At 42.2% G+C, this 19,691-nt stretch overlaps 2 protein-coding genes across 2 annotated transcripts in view; both read right to left on the reverse strand.

The window, feature by feature from the left end:
• Positions 1-375, reverse strand: part of LOC110529759 (protein FAM13C) — a 37,179-nt gene extending 36,804 nt beyond the window's left edge. The window contains exon 1 of the mRNA XM_036989878.1: positions 346-375. Within this exon, the coding sequence (XP_036845773.1) occupies positions 346-375 (30 nt within the window). The remainder of the gene's footprint in view (positions 1-345) is intronic.
• Positions 269-18,735, reverse strand: LOC110529788 (protein FAM13A-like). Its single transcript, XM_021612324.2, has 5 exons — positions 18,446-18,735; positions 16,414-16,597; positions 16,112-16,318; positions 14,252-14,432; positions 269-988 (listed from the first exon to the last, which is right to left on the reverse strand). The coding sequence occupies exons 1-5, from the start codon at positions 18,473-18,475 to the stop codon at positions 724-726; spliced, it is 867 nt and encodes a 288-aa protein (XP_021467999.1). The 5' UTR covers positions 18,476-18,735; the 3' UTR covers positions 269-723.
• Positions 18,736-19,691: the final 956 nt, after the last annotated feature.

Consider the following 19,691-nt stretch of genomic DNA (forward strand, 5'->3'; position numbering starts at 1 on the left):
CCAATGGCATGTGACTTACATGGGGAATTTCCAACCAATACTTACCCCACACCAGTGTTTATGTTAATGTCAGCTCTAATGGTTTTGTTTCCATCAGGAGTGTGACACTAAAGACTTGGGGCGAGCAGAATAAACAACCTCTGCATTATCAAGACAGTTGCTTTTTTACCTTTATTTAACTAGGCAAGTCAGTTAGGAATACATTTTTATTTTCAATGACAGCCTAGGAACAGTGGGTTAACTGCCTCGTTCAGGGGTAGAACGACAGATTTTTACCTTATCAGCTCAGGGATTCAATCTTGTAACCTTTCGGTTACTAGTCCAACACTCTAACCACTGGGCTACCTGCCACCCCTTTGTGAGTTTCTTAGCCATTGTTATGTAAATGCCAGCTGAAAAGTACCAGTGGCCTGGCCTTGGCCCTAAGTCAGAGCAGGTCCACTGAGGCCATGACCCTGTGAGACACTGGAGCTGGGCCGTGGAGGTGGAAACACAAAAGGTTGAGCCTTTATGGTAAAACAATGGGGTAAGTTTCAGGTGGAAATATGCCATAATACTGTATGATATTATCTATTGTTGCAAAGTAAACAGAGTTCACTGGTGTGGGATGATGCATAATGAAACCCATCACCTGTCTTCACAGGGGTCAGGGGAAGCAGGATATCCTGTAATTTCTTAAAGATAACAGCATTTGAAGGTTTAAGGTCAGAGTCAGGGCTATTGTTAATTTAGTGAAAACATTATGAACCTCTGTAAGCCTATCCTCAGACGCCAAGGAGAGATGTACAGTACAAATTCATTATCATGTCTCACCTCAAAATGGGACAGGGCTGCGAGGGGTGGGGGTGGTGATGGGGTGTCCTGGCTAGGAGGTGGGTGTGGAAGGTCCGGGGGACAGATAAAGACAACAGATTGATGTCTCAGGAGGTGGAGTAACAGGGCATTACACACACTCTGCTCTTCCAGCATCCCAGGCCCTGATGGAACACTGTACAGAGAGATGGAGACCAAACGTTCAGTAAAATGCTGTGCTTATCAGAGGAAATGAAGACTCAGCAATTGTATGCCATTTACAACTATTTAATTCACACCATTACTGTAAAATGAGATTTGAATCTGCATGTATTCAATGTCTAGAGTAAAAACCAGAGCCGGCCATATTTGGTTGGGCCCCCCCCCTCCCACCTCACAGGGAAAACATTTGATTGGCCACCCTCTTGACAGTGGAGATTTAAAAAAATATGTTTTAAAGTACATTTCTTGCAATTCTACTAATTTTACCATGGGGAGTAGAGAAAATGTTGCAGCTTTAAAGCAAAGTTTCTGCAATTCTACCAATTTTGCAGTGTGGTGGAGGGAAATGTGTGCAGTTTTAAAGCTCATTCCCTGTAAGTCTACACATTTGCAAAGATGTATGCCATGTTAATGATATCTGAGTGAGAGTGACTAAAAAAATCAATGGGGCCCCCTGCATGCCCGGCTGGTATTCTGCCATGATTACTACACAGAACAAAAATATAAACTCAACATGTAAAGTGTTGGTCCCATGTTTCATGAGCTGAAAGATCCCAGAAATGTTCCATATGCACAAAAACAGCATTTCTCTCAAATTTTGTGGCGTTGGGGTTACGGAATAGGCAGGCATAAGCTACGGACAACGAACACAACTGCATTTTATCGATGGCAATTTTAATGCAGAGACACCGTGATGAGATCCCAAGGCCTATTGTTGTGCCATTCATCTGCTGCTATCACCTCCTGTTTCAGCATGATAATGCATGGCCCCATGTGGCAAGGATCTGTTTTCAATTCCTGGAAGCTGAAAATGTCCCAGTTCTTCCATGGCCTGAAAACTCATCAGACATGTCATCCATTGAGCATGTTTGGGATGCTCTGCATCAATGTGTACAACAGCATGTTCCAGTTCCCGCCAATATCAAGCAACTTTGTACAGCCATTGAAGAGAAGTGGGACAACATTCCACAGGCCACAATCAACAGCCTGATCAACTCTATGCGAAGGAGTTGTGTTGCGCTGCATGAGGCACCAGATACTAACTGGTTTTCTGACCTACTCCCCTACCTTTTTTTTTTAAAGGTATCTGTGACCATGGCTAATTGAGTGACTGTCAGTGACTGACATAACAAGATAAAACTGGTGATGCGCAACACATTTTAGAAATTGCACCTTGTGTATTCTACTATTCTAACTCTCACCAGGAAATGGGGGCCACTTATGTGGCTTATGCCTGGAGCCGGCCCTGCTGAAAACTTTATACCTGGAAACAGCACATAGGTAAGCGTCATGTGAATCTACTTAATGGTTCCCCCTAGTGAAATTCAACATGTAGTGCAGTTTGCCATGGAACGTAAAATAGTGTTGAGGACTTGTTGGGTAACACTAAGTGGAAAATTAAAATCAACACAGTTCAGACTAAGAAATTCTAAAAGCAATGTGGATTATCTTGTAAAGCCAAATATCTTTTTACAAGGATTTCTGAACACTTGACCCGGTTCCAAAGTTTTCACCGTGAGCTTTCAACTCCAAAAAACGAATCCTTTCAACAGCCTCCTCTTGTCCTACATTTCAGAGATATGATTAGCTCATCCAACCTTTCCAGAAGGAAGGAACTTGAATGCTGGGCAGGAACATTCCAGCAGCATAACACCCTGCATTCCACTGCTGGCTTGCCTCTGAAGCTAAGCAGGGTCAGTCCAGATCAGTCCTTGGATGGGAGAACAGATGTTGCTGGAAAGTGGTGTTAGATGGCCAGTATGGAGCTCTCTTCCCTCTAGTCTTAAGATAAATGCCCAAGGGCAGTGATGGAGACATAATCTAATTCCTAACTCTCCAGCGTGTGTGGTGTGGTGAGTGTTCTAGTGCAAATTGGTTGCTATGCGTAACCCAAGTGGGTGCTACACATTGCTGTTGTATGAGGTAAGCTTCCCCATACTATTAAAGTGCTTTGGGTGTCTAGAACAGTACTTTCAGAAAGTATTCATACCCCTTGACTTATTCCATGTTGTGTTACAACCTGAATTCAAAATGGATTTAAAAAAAAAAATTCTACACACAAAAACCCATAATGACAAAGGGAAAACATGTTTCTAGATTTTTTTAGCAAATGTATAGAAAATTAAATAGAGAAATATCTCATTATATAAGAATGTAATACCTTGTAGAAGCACTTTTGGAATTGGTTACAGATGTGAGTCTTTCTGGGTAAGTCTCTAAGAGCTTTGCACACCTGGATTGTACAATATTTGCACATTATTATTTTAAAAATTATTCAAGCTTTGTCAAATTGGTTGTTGATCATTACTAGACAACAATTTGTCAGGTCTTGCCATAGATTTTCAAGTAGATTTAAGTCAAAACAGTAACTCGGCCACTCAGGAATATTCAGGGTCTTCTTGGTAAGCAACTGCAGTGTAGATTTGTCCTTGTGTTTTAGGTTATTGTCCTGCTGAAAGGTGAATTCATCTCCCAGTGTCTGGTGGCAAACAGACGGCACCAGGTTTTCCTCTAGGATTTTGCCATTACGTTTATTTTTTATCCTGAAAAAATGGAGAGTGGTACTCAGTAATGTGTTGTAATGGATTTGCCCCCTAACATAACACTCAGAACAAAAATGTAGTTTCTTTGCCACATTTTTTGCAGTATTACTTTAGGTGCATGTTTTAGAATATTTTTATTCTGTTCTAGCTTCCTTTTTTTCACTCTGTCAATTAGGTTAGTATTGTGTAGTAATTACAATGATGTATATCCATCCCAGTTTTCTCCTATGACAGCCAATAAACTCTGTAACTTTTTTAAAGTCACCAATGGCCTCATGGTGAAATATTTAAGCAGTTTCCTTCCTCTCCAGCAACTGAGTTAGGAAGGACGCCTGTATCTTTGCAGTGACTGGGTGTATTGATACTCCATCCAAAGTGTAATTAATAACTTCACCATGCTCAAAGGGACCTTAAATGTCTGCTTTTTTATTTTTTACCCATCTACCAATAGGTGCCCTTCTTCGCGAGGCATTGGAAAACCTCCCTGGTCTTTGTGGTTGAATCTGTGTTCGAAATTCATTGCTCAACTGAGGGACCTTACAGATAATTGTACAGTGCCGTGCGAAAGTATTCGGCCCCCTTGAACTTTGCGACCTTTTGCCACATTTCAGGCTTCAAACATAAAGATATAAAACTGTATTTTTTTGTGAAGAATCAACAACAAGTGGGACACAATCATGAAGTGGAACGACATTTATTGGATATTTCAAACGTTTTTAACAAATCAAAAACTGAAAAATTGTGCGTGCAAAATTATTCAGCCCCTTTACTTTCAGTGCAGCAAACTCTCTCCAGAAGTTCAGTGAGCATCTCTGAATGATCCAATGTTGACCTAAATGTCTAATGATGATAACTACAATCCACCTGTGTGTAATCAAGTCTCCGTATAAATGCACCTGCACTGTGATAGTCTCAGAGGTCTGTTAAAAGCGCAGAGAGCATCATGAAGAACAAGGAACACACCAGGCAGGTCCGAGATACTGTTGTGAAGAAGTTTAAAGCCGGATTTGGATACAAAAAGATTTCCCAAGCTTTAAACATCCCAAGGAGCACTGTGCAAGCGATAATATTGAAATGGAAGGAGTATCAGACCACTGCAAATCTACCAAGACCTGGCCGTCCCTCTAAACTTTCAGCTCATACAAGGAGAAGACTGATCAGAGATGCAGCCAAGAGGCCCATGATCACTCTGGATGAACTGCAGAGATCTACAGCTGAGGTGGGAGACTCTGTCCATAGGACAACAATCAGTCGTATATAGCACAAATCTGGCCTTTATGGAAGAGTGGCAAGAAGAAAGCCATTTCTTAAAGATATCCATAAAAAGTGTCGTTTAAAGTTTGCCACAAGCCACCTGGGAGACACACCAAACATGTGGAAGAAGGTGCTCTGGTCAGATGAAACCAAAATTGAACTTTTTGGCAACAATGCAAAACGCTATGTTTGGCGTAAAAGCAACACAGCTCATCACCCTGAACACACCATCCCCACTGTCAAACATGGTGGTGGCAGCATCATGGTTTGGGCCTGCTTTTATTCAGCAGGGACAGGGTAGATGGTTAAAATTGATGGGAAGATGGATGGAGCCAAATACAGGACCATTCTGGAAGAAAACCTGATGGAGTCTGCAAAAGACCTGAGACTGGGACGGAGATTTGTCTTCCAACAAGACAATGATCCAAAACATAAAGCAAAATCTACAATGGAATGGTTCAAAAATAAACATTTCCAGGTGTTAGAATGGCCAAGTCAAAGTCCAGACCTGAATCCAATCGAGAATCTGTGGAAAGAACTGAAAACTGCTGTTCACAAATGCTCTCCATCCAACCTCACTGAGCTCGAGCTGTTTTGCAAGGAGGAATGGGAAAAAATGTCAGTCTCTCGATGTGCAAAACTGATAGAGACATACCCCAAGCGACTTACAGCTGTAATCACAGCAAAAGGTGGCGCTACAAAGTATTAACTTAAGGGGGCTGAATAATTTTGCACGCACAATTTTTCAGTTTTTGATTTGTTAAAAAAGTTTGAAATATCCAATAAATGTCGTTCCACTTCATGATTGTGTCCCACTTGTTGTTGATTCTTCACAAAAAAATACAGTTTTATATCTTTATGTTTGAAGCCTGAAATGTGGCAAAAGGTCGCAGTGTACATTGACAAAAAGAAAACCAACATGTACCTGTGTGAAAGAGAGGCTATGACAGAGTAGCAGAGGAACACAAGGTCTTATCTGAAGACATGGAGTCTGAGCTTGCTAAACATTAAACAATTTCAAGGACCAGTTTCATGGGCTTAGTACCCTCAAATGCAGAGAACTTTCCGACAAATTAGCACATCAAAACAACATCCCTGTCCCTGACAACTGGTCAAGAAAGAAAGAAAGGGTAAGTGATATTGAACAGAGAGATCTATATCTGAATGTAGGCAAACATTTAAGAGATACAAGATACCACACATGCAAGATACCACATTCCATGAATTAAACATTAACCTACAAGCACCATCACCCACTGTCACAGGACACCATCACCCACTTACCCAAAGGTGGCTCAACTTATCCTGCCCCTATGCTCAACTTACCTCATACCCGGGTAAATTGTTCCAAGAGACCACTTTTTTTAGACAAGCTATGTTTTCTAAACCTTTATGTTTACATGAATTCTGATTACCTCAACATCTTGAAATATATCCAGATGTCTATGTTATAAGAATACTATACTTCCCTTGACGTGGTGATGCTGAATGTAAAAAAAAATGCTAAACTTACCCCACTCTCCCTAGTGTATGGCACAACTTTAGAGTAAACGGAGGAAAGAGAATGTGAAACATTGGGATGTGTCATGACTGTCTTGATCAGGTCAGGTTACAGGAGACCACAACCCTACAGATTATCTCTCTCAACCACAACAGAGGAGGAGAGATCTGTGGGTCTGAAGACGTGGGGGGTTTTATTGCCCCCAAGCCCCTTGTAAATCTCAGGCCACAGACAAATTCCTTTGTCCTGTCACTATGGATGACATATGAGACACCAATGAGACATAGTTCAACTTTTCAATGTTAACTTAGAGATAGCAACTCTTTCAGGTGAATTAAAGTAAAAATTCCCAAATAGCCTATACAGGTTAGATTTATCATTAAAATCGATTTAATCAATTAAATCTGCTTGGCAAGTTCAGTAATAAGCAAATCACATTACTGACCCAGTCTTGATGATTCATTGATGTTTACAAACTGAGTTAAATTGTGTTTGCAGCCTCCAACTCAAAAACCCAAACATTACGTCAATTGAAATAACTGATCATCATAACAATGAGCAATCCATCAAATGGGTTTCCACCCATTTCCCCTCCAATCAGTGGACCTTCACCCATGGAAAGATTGATCGCTGACCTCAGCAACGATGCAAATCCTAACTATACCAAGGGGCTGGAAATGTTAGATTTCGATGCCATAAGCGAGAAAAACGCAGACATTGCGACAGATGATCGCTTTGACAAAATCGTCAAAAACGTACGCCTCTTTGACCCCGTTCCGGGAAAGCCAAACGACACTGAGACATTCTTAGCAGACATAGAGGACGCCTTGGATAGCTACCCAAATGCTACGAATGCAGACAGGCTCTACCTTTTGAAGCGAACGTCCAACAGACACGTGACATGGTTCATCCGTCTACAAGAGCAACACGTGCAAAACGACTATGCTTGCCACGGTTTTGAAAATAGAATTCAGTGGTTCCGCGACTCGCAAACACGATAGCTCGTTGGATAACAATGGCAGACAAGCTCGAAATGAACATCCACAAGCCTACTATCACCGGCTTTGTTCAGCTTACTTTGGCATGCTCACTGAAACCGGAATGGAAGATCTATTGCCATTTAAACAACTGTTCCTGTCAAACATGTCTCCCAACTTCATTAACTACTTGGGCCCTACTGCTCACGTTGGGTTGCCAATCTCTACGCTCCGAGAACTTGCAAGCACCGCTTTTGAAGCAAGCTGGGCTAAGAGCCCGAACCCCTCGAATTTCGAGGTTAGGCGTAAACGATCACTCGAATTAGAAGGTGCTGCATATTTGGACATGTGGGGTAAAAGATGACGATCAAAGGGGGTGGCTACCACGTAACCACCACCCCGACAACCACCGCCGTAACAATAGCTACGAGGAACGTCCCCAATCTAACAGGTCCCGTAGAGATCAACCTAGCCGAAATGCCCCTGCGCCTAACTCTCACAAAGGGTCAGGACCTAAGGATAACAGGGGCAACAAAGTGTTCAATGATCTAAATGGTAACATAAATGATCTAGAAGCAAATCTGACAAGGATGACAAGGATAAGTCAGCATGACTAGGCGTAAAATCATTGGAAACCAATTCCGCCGAAATTCATCAAATTCGAGAGGACGCAAACATTTCCATTACCCTCGCCCCCACTCAAATCCCTGTCCCGAAACCGCTCGCTCTAGACACAAGCCCGCAGGTTTTGTCTACAGACTTGGATACGGATGTGGAGATGCACATGATGAGCAGCTTTGCAACAGATGATTCCTCTCCCATTCCGATAGAGGACCCACTGGGTCACGTAGGTAACTTATCTGTCTTGAAAATCGACACAGATTACAACCCGCTCCGTTCTCCCAACCCACTCCATTTTGTTGGGGATATGACGAGAAAAAACAACTCGAACAGGCCATACCTCAGAACAGTCCTGGAGGACTGTTTGACCTGTCACGCTCTGATAGATTCGGGTTTGACAATTTCCCTCATATCTGAAACCTTGCTGGATGAACTAAAAAGGGCAGTGGACTCTGTAAAACGTTGGTTGAAAAGATAACATTGCGATACGAATCTTCGAGGTTTCACTCAAGCTACCTCGCCACTAACCAAATGTCTCCTACTTAAACTCAACTTCGAAAGCGTGTCACTGATCCAGTGACTAGCATCGAAATTGAACAGATGCTGATTGGGATCAATTTGATTGACCGTTTGGTACCACTAATGGATTGGAAAACCAATCAAATCTGGTCACAAATACCTATGCCATCTCCGTTGACTTCACCGCACTCTTCCAAGGCTACCTGCCATACATTGTGCAACGACGTGGGTTCAACGTCAGCATCTGACGCAAAACCGGTGAACTTCTCCATGGGCCCGCCATTGGTGGCAAACGACAAGGTGAGTTCAACTCAGAACTTAACTGAACATGAGGTTTTCCTGTGTGGCTTGGGTGACTCACCAGCCGACACTTACCGCCCTCCTCTGATAGGGGCGTGTGCCTAAACGGTACTATGGTTGAGGATGCCAGACTGGCAACCTGGTCAGAAAAATCCGCAATCAGTTTGGAAATGTTCAACGAACTTTCGAAAACAGCTAACTGCCATCCCCTTGTGCCGAAAACGTTAAGATTTCCACTGGGAACGACTCCCCAGACGACGCTCACCGCAATAGGGGTGTGTACGCTATTCGATCCGCATTGGAACCAAGGAAGTATCTCACTACCTACTGGTTGTCGTGGACCTCCCACATACAGTCTATGTGGGAGCGGACATTTTTAGTAAGATTGGGTGTGAAACTCGATACCATACACCAAGTTCTTTGGTCTTTGGCGCAGCCAAACCAACATGCCTTGTCTTTCGACCCAATGCGAATGGCATCCGGGCAGACTATTCCTGAAGCTTGCAAGGTGATAACGGAGTCCGCTATGTTGATTCCGGCAAGAACCACAGAGGTTTCTGTAAGACTGAACCTGGTGCCCGGATACCAGATGGAAGGCACCACTGCGTTCTTCCAACCCTCTCCGCAACTATTCGACTTGGGGCTAACTATCAATGGCAACCCGCTGTTGGAACTAACCGCTAGATCCACTTACCTCCTGGTCCAAAATCTGACTCAAGCGGATATTTCCATTTCTCGGCACACTCAGCTAGGAACATTGATCGATTACTCCTTCCATGATTTTGAACTGGTTGTTCCCGTGATTGGGCCTATTCCGTCCTCCATTGACCTAGATGGAGAGGGAGGCACGCTGTTTACTTGTCAGTCAAAAGCAATCGCACTAACTCCCGTATTGCCACTCGACGACACATCTACGTTCAAGCTGGATGTCGATTCTGACAGCAACCTGTTAATATACTCCATTGTCACGGAGGATGATATCGCGTCTCCTCCTGCATGCGAAGTACACTCTTGTGAGGTAACAACCGATGACTCTCCCAAAGGTGACATGCAATCACCACCCGATGAAGACCTGTACAATGTCACCGAACCATATCCTGGTTTTCATGCACAGGTAATACAACTACTGTCGGAGGCTGATGCTCTTGTCAATGACACTGAACGCCATCAGTTGAGAGAATTGTTCAACAAACACAGTGAGATCTGGTCAACAGACTCACTGGATTGTGGGGTTACGGGTATCCATGTGGTGCGTATTCCTATGCCACCCGGAGCAACTCCTACGTTTGTTAGACAATACAAAATCCCGCTCGCAGCATACGCAGCGGTACAAGATATTATCGATTCCTTATTAGCTAAATGGATAATCAGGGAATGTAACAGTACGTACAGCGCTCCCGTGTGGCCCGTTCTAAAAACCAACGGGTAAATGGCGTCTTACAGTTGACTATAGAGAACTCAACCAACTGGTTCCGTTGTCTCGTTGGCCAATGACACAGCTAGACCAAGAGTTGCCAAAGGTGGCAAACGCCAAGTACTTCTCCACCGTCGACGTGGCTAATGGTTTTTGGACCATGACAGTCGACCCTCGTGACCAACACAAGTTGGTTTTCTCGAACAAGCTCTTCACGTTCAATTGTTGCCCATTCGGGTATGCGAACTCCCCCTCAGAGTTCAACATCTTCCTGCACAAGGCAATGCCAGACGCAGCCTCTAGGGGGACGATAATCTACGTGGACGACGTTCTCATGAGAAGTGAGACTTGGTCACATCACCTCAATGAAATGGACCAAATCTAGCCTTGCCTCATTAACTTGGTAGAGAATTGCCCTAAAGGCGGTTACGCCCACTTCTGACCCATGGGTATAAAACCTGTGAGTATAGAATTTACGAGAAGACTACGTGACCCCAGCTGCAGCAGGGTCTGAAAAGTCAAACAACCCAGAACGCAACGCAAGTTTGAGGACAAAGAAATCCTTTTCTACCCAAGCTACGGATGAGTAGCTGTGTCTAAGCGGGTGAATTCAAGTCGAACCACCTAGCCTCCATCTCCCATCGAATCGTGGTATCTAAAGGGTTTCATTCCTATGCTGTGAGCTCTGAGCTACAGAGCTGTCTGTCCTCAGAAGACCCCTTCCAGAGAAAGGGGTGAGGTAACAGACTCCTAAGCCACAAAGGACACGGATGCCGGGAGTGTCATGTATTGTCATGTTGTGTCTTGTTTCTGTCCTTTCTCTTCACCCTGTCTCCCCCTGCTGGTCGTTTTAGGTTACCGTTTCTCCCCCTCTTTCCCCCAGCTGTTCCTTGTCTCCTCCTAACTACCTCGTCACCCCTTTTCCCACCTGTTCCCTTTTTCCCTCTGATTAGTCCTCTATATCTCTCTCTGTTTTTGTTCCTGTCCTTGTCGGATTCTTGTTTGTGTTGTTCATGCCTGAACCAGACTATCGTCATGTTTGCTGCAACCTTGTCCTGTCCTGTCGGAACCTGCCGGTCCATCTGAGCCTACGTTTGTTTTCTTATTAAAGAAGCTCTGTTTACGTTAATTCGCTTTTGGGTCCTCATTCACGCACCGTAACAGGGAGGACGAGCAATGAGTTGCGCAGGAGAAGTGCGTCATCGAACAACGGAACGGTCCACCCAGAGAATCCCCGGAGATCACCTCCCACGTAATTACATCATTATATATTCTGACCCATGAGGGCGGCAGTTTGAGGCAAGGGTTAGAATAGCATAGCTGACAAATTCACTCAAATGTATATTTCTCTTGTGTACTTTTTCTCTCTCTTCTGAAATACCCATTGTGGGTACCACGCGGCATAGTGTGTTGGCCCGTTATATTAAATTCTAATCAATAGCCTATAATGTGTTTTGTCTGTGTATCTTTTATCATCATTTTAGTTTTTAGTAAATAAATATTCAATTAAGATTGGTGTGGTACGAATTCATTAGTGGGACCCGGGTCCGTGCAGATTCAAGGGCTATATACGACGATCAGATTATGAGACTGATAGAGGCAACTGGTTAATTAGCGGCTGTTGTAAAATCAATATTCTGATATTCTTTGAGTTAATTTGGGAAATAGAAACTCAATAAAAAATAGTTTTCCCATGGTGCCCCAGGTTAATGAGTTAATAATTGCTTGATTCAGTTAATCACGTAATTAGAAACGTATAATCAATCATTCGATGAGCAACAGTTGCCACATTAACTAATACAACAGGTGTATAGAGTTTGTTTGTGCGGAACCGAAGCAGGTGCACGTCATGACTATAATGTCATGCCAGTTACATAACAGATGTATAAGCAACAAGAGACGCATGTTGTGTGAGCGCAAAGGGGATGGTACCAGACCTTTTGAAAGGGCCAGATTACAGCGTGACAGTTAAAGAGGAGGTAAGCCAAGAACATGAGGTACAAGCACATGTGCCAAGTATGGGGGACAAGAGGGTTTTTAAACCCTGAGTGTGTGACTGGAAAATGTGAAAGTATGGGGGGGTGAAGCGGTGGGATGCTAAATGGGAATACCCTTGTGACAGCTGCTGCTGCTTTTCTTTCTATCTTTCTCCTCTCTCTCTTTTCTGCCTTTTCTTACCAGTCTTGCCCTGGCGGGCTGAAAGCGCAGGACATCAGGACTTCATACTCCTCCTATCCCCTCCCTACTTCAATCTGTTGTCATTTTCTCTTGCATCCCAAAATGTACAACAAACTCTGCAGGCCAGACACTTCACTCTTATTTCCAGTACTCAGACAGAGGAAGGAGAGGAGTGAGAGGAGAGTGGGGGGATAGGGGGTGCTGAAGGCCATAACAGTTGCAGCCAAATACTGTATATTGGCACCATTGCACTTGTCTTAAACAATTCTGTTTCTTCTAAAATAATTGGAAATTGAACACGTTGTTATTGGATTATCAACATTGCAGAACCTATTTTTTTTCCGGGGGGGGGGGGGGGGGGGGGCTTAAGTTTACAATGTTAATGAAGAAAATTCTAACAAATGGCAATGACAAAATTATTGCCACCCTGGAGCTAATACTTAGTTAAACAGCCTTTGGCAATGATAAAAAATACATGTAAAAAAATGTGCCTGCTGCACCTTTCTACTGGCAGTTTGGCCAACTCTTCTTAAATTCTTCAATGTTGTGTGGTGCCTTCCACCAACTACTGTTTCCAGATTTCGTCATAGTTTTTTGATGGGATCTGGACTCATCACTCTGTTATTGAACCTCTCCTATGTTTGATTGTAGGGAGGGTGTTATTTTGATTGAATGTTTAATTTGGTAATCTGTAAACATATCACTGATCTGTACTGCCAAAAAGAGCTAATTTTGTTTAATTGGTCCACAGAACATTTCCCTAGGATTTAATGCTTGTTTAGGTGGGTTTTTGCAAAGTTCAATAGGGCTTCTTGTGTCTCAGCAGTGGGGTTGTCAGATGTTTACCAATGACCAAATTAAGCATTCAAAGAAACGAACAATCAAACATGGGGGAAGTTTGATAATGCTGTGGGGTTGCTTTGCTCCGTCTGGCACTGGGGGCCTTGAATGTGCAAGACATCATAAAATTACGGTAGCAGGTGTTTTGGAGTGCAGTTTTCAACTCAGTGTCCAAAAACTGGGTCTCTGTTGAAGGTTGTTAGTCTTTCAGCAGGACAACAACCCAAACACACATAAAAAGTACCCAAGAATGGTACAAGAATAAACACTGGACTGTTCTGGAGTGGCCAGCGATGAGTCCAGACTTGAATACCATCACAAACCTATGGAAAGATCTGAAAACAGCAGTTGGTGGAAGGCACCACTCAAACATTGAAGAATTTGAGCAGTTTGCAGCTGAAGAGTGGGACAAATTGCCATTAGAAAGATGCAGCAAACGCATAGCTACAATAAACTTTTTTTGCTGTTATCTTTGTTAAAAGAGTATTCACTCAGGGACCAATATTTTTGTCCATTAGATTATTTACAGAGCTCTGTAAACTGGTTAACTACAGCTGTACAATAACTTCTGTCGGCCACTGCTTGTCCTGCTCTATTGCCCCACTCCACACCCATTTCCTCAATTGTGTCAACTCCCCTCCACCCTTTCCAGCTCCTAATTGTGCAACTGTTCTGATATGTCTTAATTTCTTGTTATTTTTTTACTATTGGATTATGTGTGTATTGTAATTGTAGTGCTAGATATTGTTGCATTGTTGGCGCTAGAACCATAAGCATTTTGCTGCACCTGCAATAAACATTTGCAAAACTGTTTAAGCACAATAAACTTTGATTTAATCTGTGAGGATTGGAACTGCAAGTCATGTTTAATTGTTATAAACTAATGTTAACCTGAACTAGGACTACAGTTGTGTAGGTTACTAACCAATTGAATACAGTGGAATAATGTTTTAGTCTCTTTTATTAAGACAACTAGCAATTATGACTGATCATTTCCCCCTTGTAATGTTTGCCTAAATTCTATGCCCTGAAAATGTCTCTGGGGTGATCTGTGATGAGATGAATAGGGTTGCTATTGGCAATGACTCACTGGAATATACAGGGTCCAAAGACTGTGGCCAGGTTCTCCACGGGCATGTGATTTGATTGGCTGTGAGAGGCCACCCTTGACAGGAAGTGGAGGAGGTAAGACAGGATGCTGTGGTTGTCGACAGGTAGGCTGCTGAGTTTCTCTTTCAGAGCCGCGTTCAACTCTGCCTCATTCTTACATTCTAGAGAAAATAAAATAAAATCTTGACATGAACATTAGCAACAATTCATATAAAAATTCAATACCTTCTCATCGACGGGGCTGTAGTGGAGCAGGTTGAGAGCTTCAAGTTCCTTGGCGTCCACATCAACAACAAACTAACATGGTCCAAGCACACCAAGACAGTTGTGAAGAGGGCATGACAAAACCTATTCCCCCTCAGGAGACTGAAAAGATTTGGCATGGGTCCTCAGATCCTCAAAGGATTTTACAGCTGCACCATCGAGAGCATCCTGACGGGTTGCATAACTGCCTGGTATGGCAACTGCTCGGCCTCTGACCGCAAGGCACTACAGAGGGTAGTGCGTATGGCCCGGTACATCACCGGGCCTAAGCTTCCTGCCATCCAGGACCTCTATACCAGGCGGTGTCAGAGGAAGGCCCTAAAAATCATCAAAGACTCCAGCCACCCTAGTCATAGACTGTTCTCTCTGCTACCGCACAGAAAGCGGTACCAGAGCGCCAAGTCTAGGTCCAAGAGGCTTCTAAACAGCTTCTAGTTATTATCTATGCATAGCCACTTTAACAACCCTACCTGCATGTACATAATTATCTCAATTACCTCAACACCGGCGCCCCCGCACATTGACACACTGACTCTGTACCGGTACTCCCTGTATATAGCCCCGCTATTGTTATTAATTATTTGTTTTTCTTATCTTACTTTTTCCTTAATTTTAATTTTTTATGTTCTTTAAACTGCATTGTTGGTTAAGGGCTTGTAAGTAAGCGTTACACTCTTCTATTCGGCACATATGACAAATACAATTTGATTTGATTTGATAGCACCAACATCAATAGCATCATTCTGTAGAAAATCTAGGCTTAATCTTTGGAAATACCAATTTACTTATTTTCAGAGTAGTGTTTGAACCGCAGGTAAACAAGTGGTGCACTTTGTTGAGATCTTTTACCCACATCATAAAGCAAAATTTGCAGAGAACGGTGGGAAGCATGTTTGTGGGGACTAAAAGTCAGACTGTGATATATTAACAATCTGCGATTTTCCCCATGTGTGTCCTGGTCTCACTACTTATGTCAGCTACAGCTAATTAGTGGTGGAAAAAACGATTGGAACCATTTCCCTGTTTGACTGCTAGGTTTTATGGGTATTATGACACCCCCACTCTGGGGCTCTATTTGCTTCCATGCTTTTAAAAAGTGAGCTTGTCCGAGATGTCGGACTCGACAACAGTTACTATCCATAGAGGTGTGGTTTTTGGAGGGTTTTTGGATAAATCCTGAAAATAAGGTATGTGGTAAACATACGTTTTGTTTTATGAGATCATTTTTATCAGCTAACATCACTTTTTGTGAATTTTGAAGCATTTATGTAATCAAAACAAGCACATAGAGCACAAAAAGGCTTCATAATTCATAAAGTTTACGTTAACTGTTTGATCGTATCTCAGAGAACAAAACGTATAAAAGGTTGTGTTAACCTTATTTTCAGTGTTTATCCCAAAACCCCATTCTTTGCCCATTCAATTCATCCATATGAATGGCTGAAAGAACCAGAAGTAGAAAATGCTAATTACATATCAATTTTTTAGGACTACAAGCTGGCGAGCTCTATTGGATCGCTGCGATTGGTTGCCCCAAATTCTGGGGCGGGCCCTAGCGAAGGGTCAATCGCCATACCTGTGAGGCTGAGAACCAGGTCCTTGCGCTGAGGCTCTGGTATGATGGGACTGGGCAGCTCCCTGAAGAAGAGCTTGAGCAGGGAGGCCACATTTGAGACATCCTCCTCCACCAGATCCATTCTCTCTCCCCTGTCCCACATCAGCCTCAGCTGCCTGGTCCTTACCACAGAGCCAGACAGACGGAACAGACCCCTCTGCTGCACACCTGGAGTAAGGGCAGGGGATGGACTGTGAACAAAGTAATGTGTGTGCGTGTGCGTGTGTGTGTGTGTGTGTGTGCGCACGCACGCGATGCCTTACCATTTCTGTCCAGGCAATCCACCATGTGTCGCAGCATGTGGGGCAATCCACAAACAAGCTGTCCATCTTCCCTCAGCCTCTCAAGGGTTACCCCAAAGACAGGACTGGTGTCAGGGCCTGGAACAGTCGGCTCAGGGCTGATCTTCGCATTGTGCTTCCGAATTCTCACAGCAGATGAGTCGCTCTGCATAGAAAAGACACCAAAACTTTAAGCTGTAGGCATTTTTGTCCTTCTTATCATTATTTCCTAAGGCTTAGGATAAGAGGCAACTGGATAGAGTCGTCAACAAGAGTCAGGTATCCCACAGGCCTATCCACAATTGTAACTCCTAATTTTTAATTTTGGGTAAATCCATTTGAATTCAATCACTTTTTGACATAACCCCTACCATACCATGAGACATCCATGTCTTCCTCACTGGAAAAGATATAAGGTTGAGATTTATATAATTTAAAATCTTACAAACAGGGTTGTCAAACTATTTGTATAATTTCTTGAATAAAAAAAATTATAAATCAAATTCAGATAAAAATGTTTACCTTAAATGTTAATTACTTGAAAACGCATAAACTCAGATGTTTTTTTTTCATATTTACATATGTTGTAGCTTAGACTCTATTCTACATCATCTGAGGTTTTTGTTTTGTGCAAGGCAATCGTTGAGACACAACATGCTCTTGAATATAGGGTGGGTGTCAAGTTTTGGCTGACACATTTACTAAAATGGGAATGAAATAAAAATGTCTACTTTCAAATGGTACCACAAAGATGGTTGGAGATCCAATGGTGGACCAGTTAAATTGTATGGGTCTGAAGGGATAGGTCCATTCTATGAATTTTATTTCTGTGATTGAAATGACACCCACCCTTATTCAAGAGCATGTTGTGTCAACCAATGTCGGGCACAACACGAACACCTCATATGATGTAAAGTAGGGTCTAAGTTACAACATATGTGAATATGAAAGTTAACCCGTTTTTAGATAATTGATGTTAAAGATGCACTATGCAGAAATCGCTCCGCCATTTCCTGGTTGCAAAAATTATAATAGTTTGCCTATTTCATGTGACAAAACAAGCAAGTATAGTGTAGATAATCATTGTACCATCTAAACCGCTGAGAAATATATTTTCAATAACCAAAAATATTGCATATTCAGTTGTTTGAAGTTGTTGTACAAAACCAAAAGTAGAAGATGCAAAAACAAAACGTAAGAACGGCATACAAACAGCGCACATAAAACAGATCAAACGCTTCTTAGACTTCAACGAGAATGACATATCTAGAACTGAAATGTCTATGTGAATTTGATCGGGTAGCCCCAAAAGTGACATATTGCAGCTTTATGGTTAAAAAAAGTCATACTTTTATTTAAAAATTATAATAATTGAATAAATGATGAAATAGTGTGACAACCTTGTTCGTAAACTTTTACATTATTTCAAACTCAACTGTTTATCTTTTCCAGCGAGGAAGACATGGATGTCTCATGGTATGTTTGTATGTAAAATGGTTCAACTTTGAGCACCTTTATCTCCTGAATGTTTGGCATTCAGGCCCAAAAAATCCCTTTCTGACCACTTTTTTTCCGTAGGCAAACGTGTATGGAAAGTTTTATTTCAAACAAAAGGGGTGCTGTCAAAAAGTGATTGAATTAAAAATGGTTTTACCCTTTATTCAAGCCATTGAAACCATGCTAAAGTGTAATCTCTCTGGGTTACTGCTTAACTTGCCCTTAATTAATATTAAGCCTACACAATTAGGACTTTTAGTGAGGATTTCCACAATTAAGAGACAAATTGAGGAACAAAGTGTCTGCTCAAATGGGAAAATTGTCTGACGTTACGTAACGTTTAATGTATTTCCTGTAAAACAGATGATATACGTTAGCTGACTGAGAATTCCCAATTTGGCTGGTGCATTCACTGACAATTCAGTTTTCGCTTGCCTGTCTTTTATTCACTAACAAGCAATATCCAATACTGAATAGCACTGTAGTACTTGTAAAATAAGAAATTACTCAAACTTACACAGAGAGATATCGAGGCGCTTGCTCCCATCTCAAGTCGATTTTATTAATTGTAATGTTCTTCCTCCCGACATCTATCGGGAAAGTTTGATATTTGAGGCAAATAAAAAAAAATCCATCGCCCACACACGTGTGTATATTTACAGATATGAAGAACTATACCTAGCTTTACACTGACAGCAAAATAAATAAGAAATATTTTACTGTAGGCCTTGGCTAGTATTCTCTGTTTACATGTTTGTGTCATGTGACAAATATTGTAACTATGGAGATTCCGCATAGGGTGCATTCAATTTCCCGCCCCAGTCAGAATGCGGGTAATTTCCTCAGAACTGTAACATGGTAGTGGCATTATGGGCGGCCTGCATGTGCATACTACCTGTTTTTTTCTTTCTGCTACCATGTGGCCAAATATACAATGAGAAAAAATATTAATGCAATATGTAAAGTGTTGGTCCCATGTTTCATGAGCTGAAAGGAAAGATTCCAGAAAATGTCCATACACACAAAAAGCTTATTTCTCTTACATTTTGTGCACAAATTTGTTCACATCCCGATTAGTGAGCATTTTTCCTTTGCCAAGATAATTCACCTGACAAATGTAGCATATGAAGAAGCTGATTAAACAGCATGATCATTACACTGGTTCACCTTGTGCTGGTGACAATTAAAGGCCACTCTAAAATGTGCAGTGTTGTCACAGCACAATGTCACAGATGTCTCAAGTTTTAAGGGAGGCCTGCATACTCACAGACATGTCACCCATTGAGCATGTTTGGGATGCTCTGGATCGAAGTGTACAACAGCTTTCCAGTTCCTGCCAATATCCAGCAAATTCGCACAGCCATTGAAAAGGAGTGGGACAACATTCCACAATCAACAGCCTGATCAACTCTATGCGAAGTAGATATTGTGCCACATGAGGCAAATGGTGGTCACACCAGATACTGGCTGTTTTTTTTATCCACTCCCCTACCTTTTTTTTTTGTATGAATGTGACCAACAGATGCATATCTGTATTCCCAGTCATGTAGATTAGGGCCTAATGAATTTATTTCAATTGACTGATTTCCTTATATGAACTGGAACTAAGTAAAATCTTTAAAATTGTTGCATTTATATATTTTTTCAGTTCCACTGAGATGATGCAAAGTTTTTTAGTGGGAGGATGGTGTACTGCCAAATGACTGAATTATGTCAAACTTTCCAAGTAGTGCTCCCTCGCCAAAATGTTCACCACATGTGTT

The sequence above is a fragment of the Oncorhynchus mykiss genome, chromosome 1 (genome assembly GCF_013265735.2).
Source record: "Oncorhynchus mykiss isolate Arlee chromosome 1, USDA_OmykA_1.1, whole genome shotgun sequence".
NCBI lineage: Eukaryota > Metazoa > Chordata > Actinopteri > Salmoniformes > Salmonidae > Oncorhynchus > Oncorhynchus mykiss.

Bases quoted from the DNA above. Each gene is read 5' to 3' on its own strand.
- LOC110529788 (XM_021612324.2), bottom strand. From the start codon at position 18,475: ATGGGAGCAAGCGCCTCGATATCTCTCTGT. The intron at 16,319-16,413 runs GTAAGGCATCGC...CCCTTACTCCAG, and splicing joins GGATTGCCTGGACAGAAATG to GTGTGCAGCAGAGGGGTCTG. The intron at 14,433-16,111 runs GTATGGCGATTG...TATTTTCTCTAG, and splicing joins CCTGGTTCTCAGCCTCACAG to AATGTAAGAATGAGGCAGAG.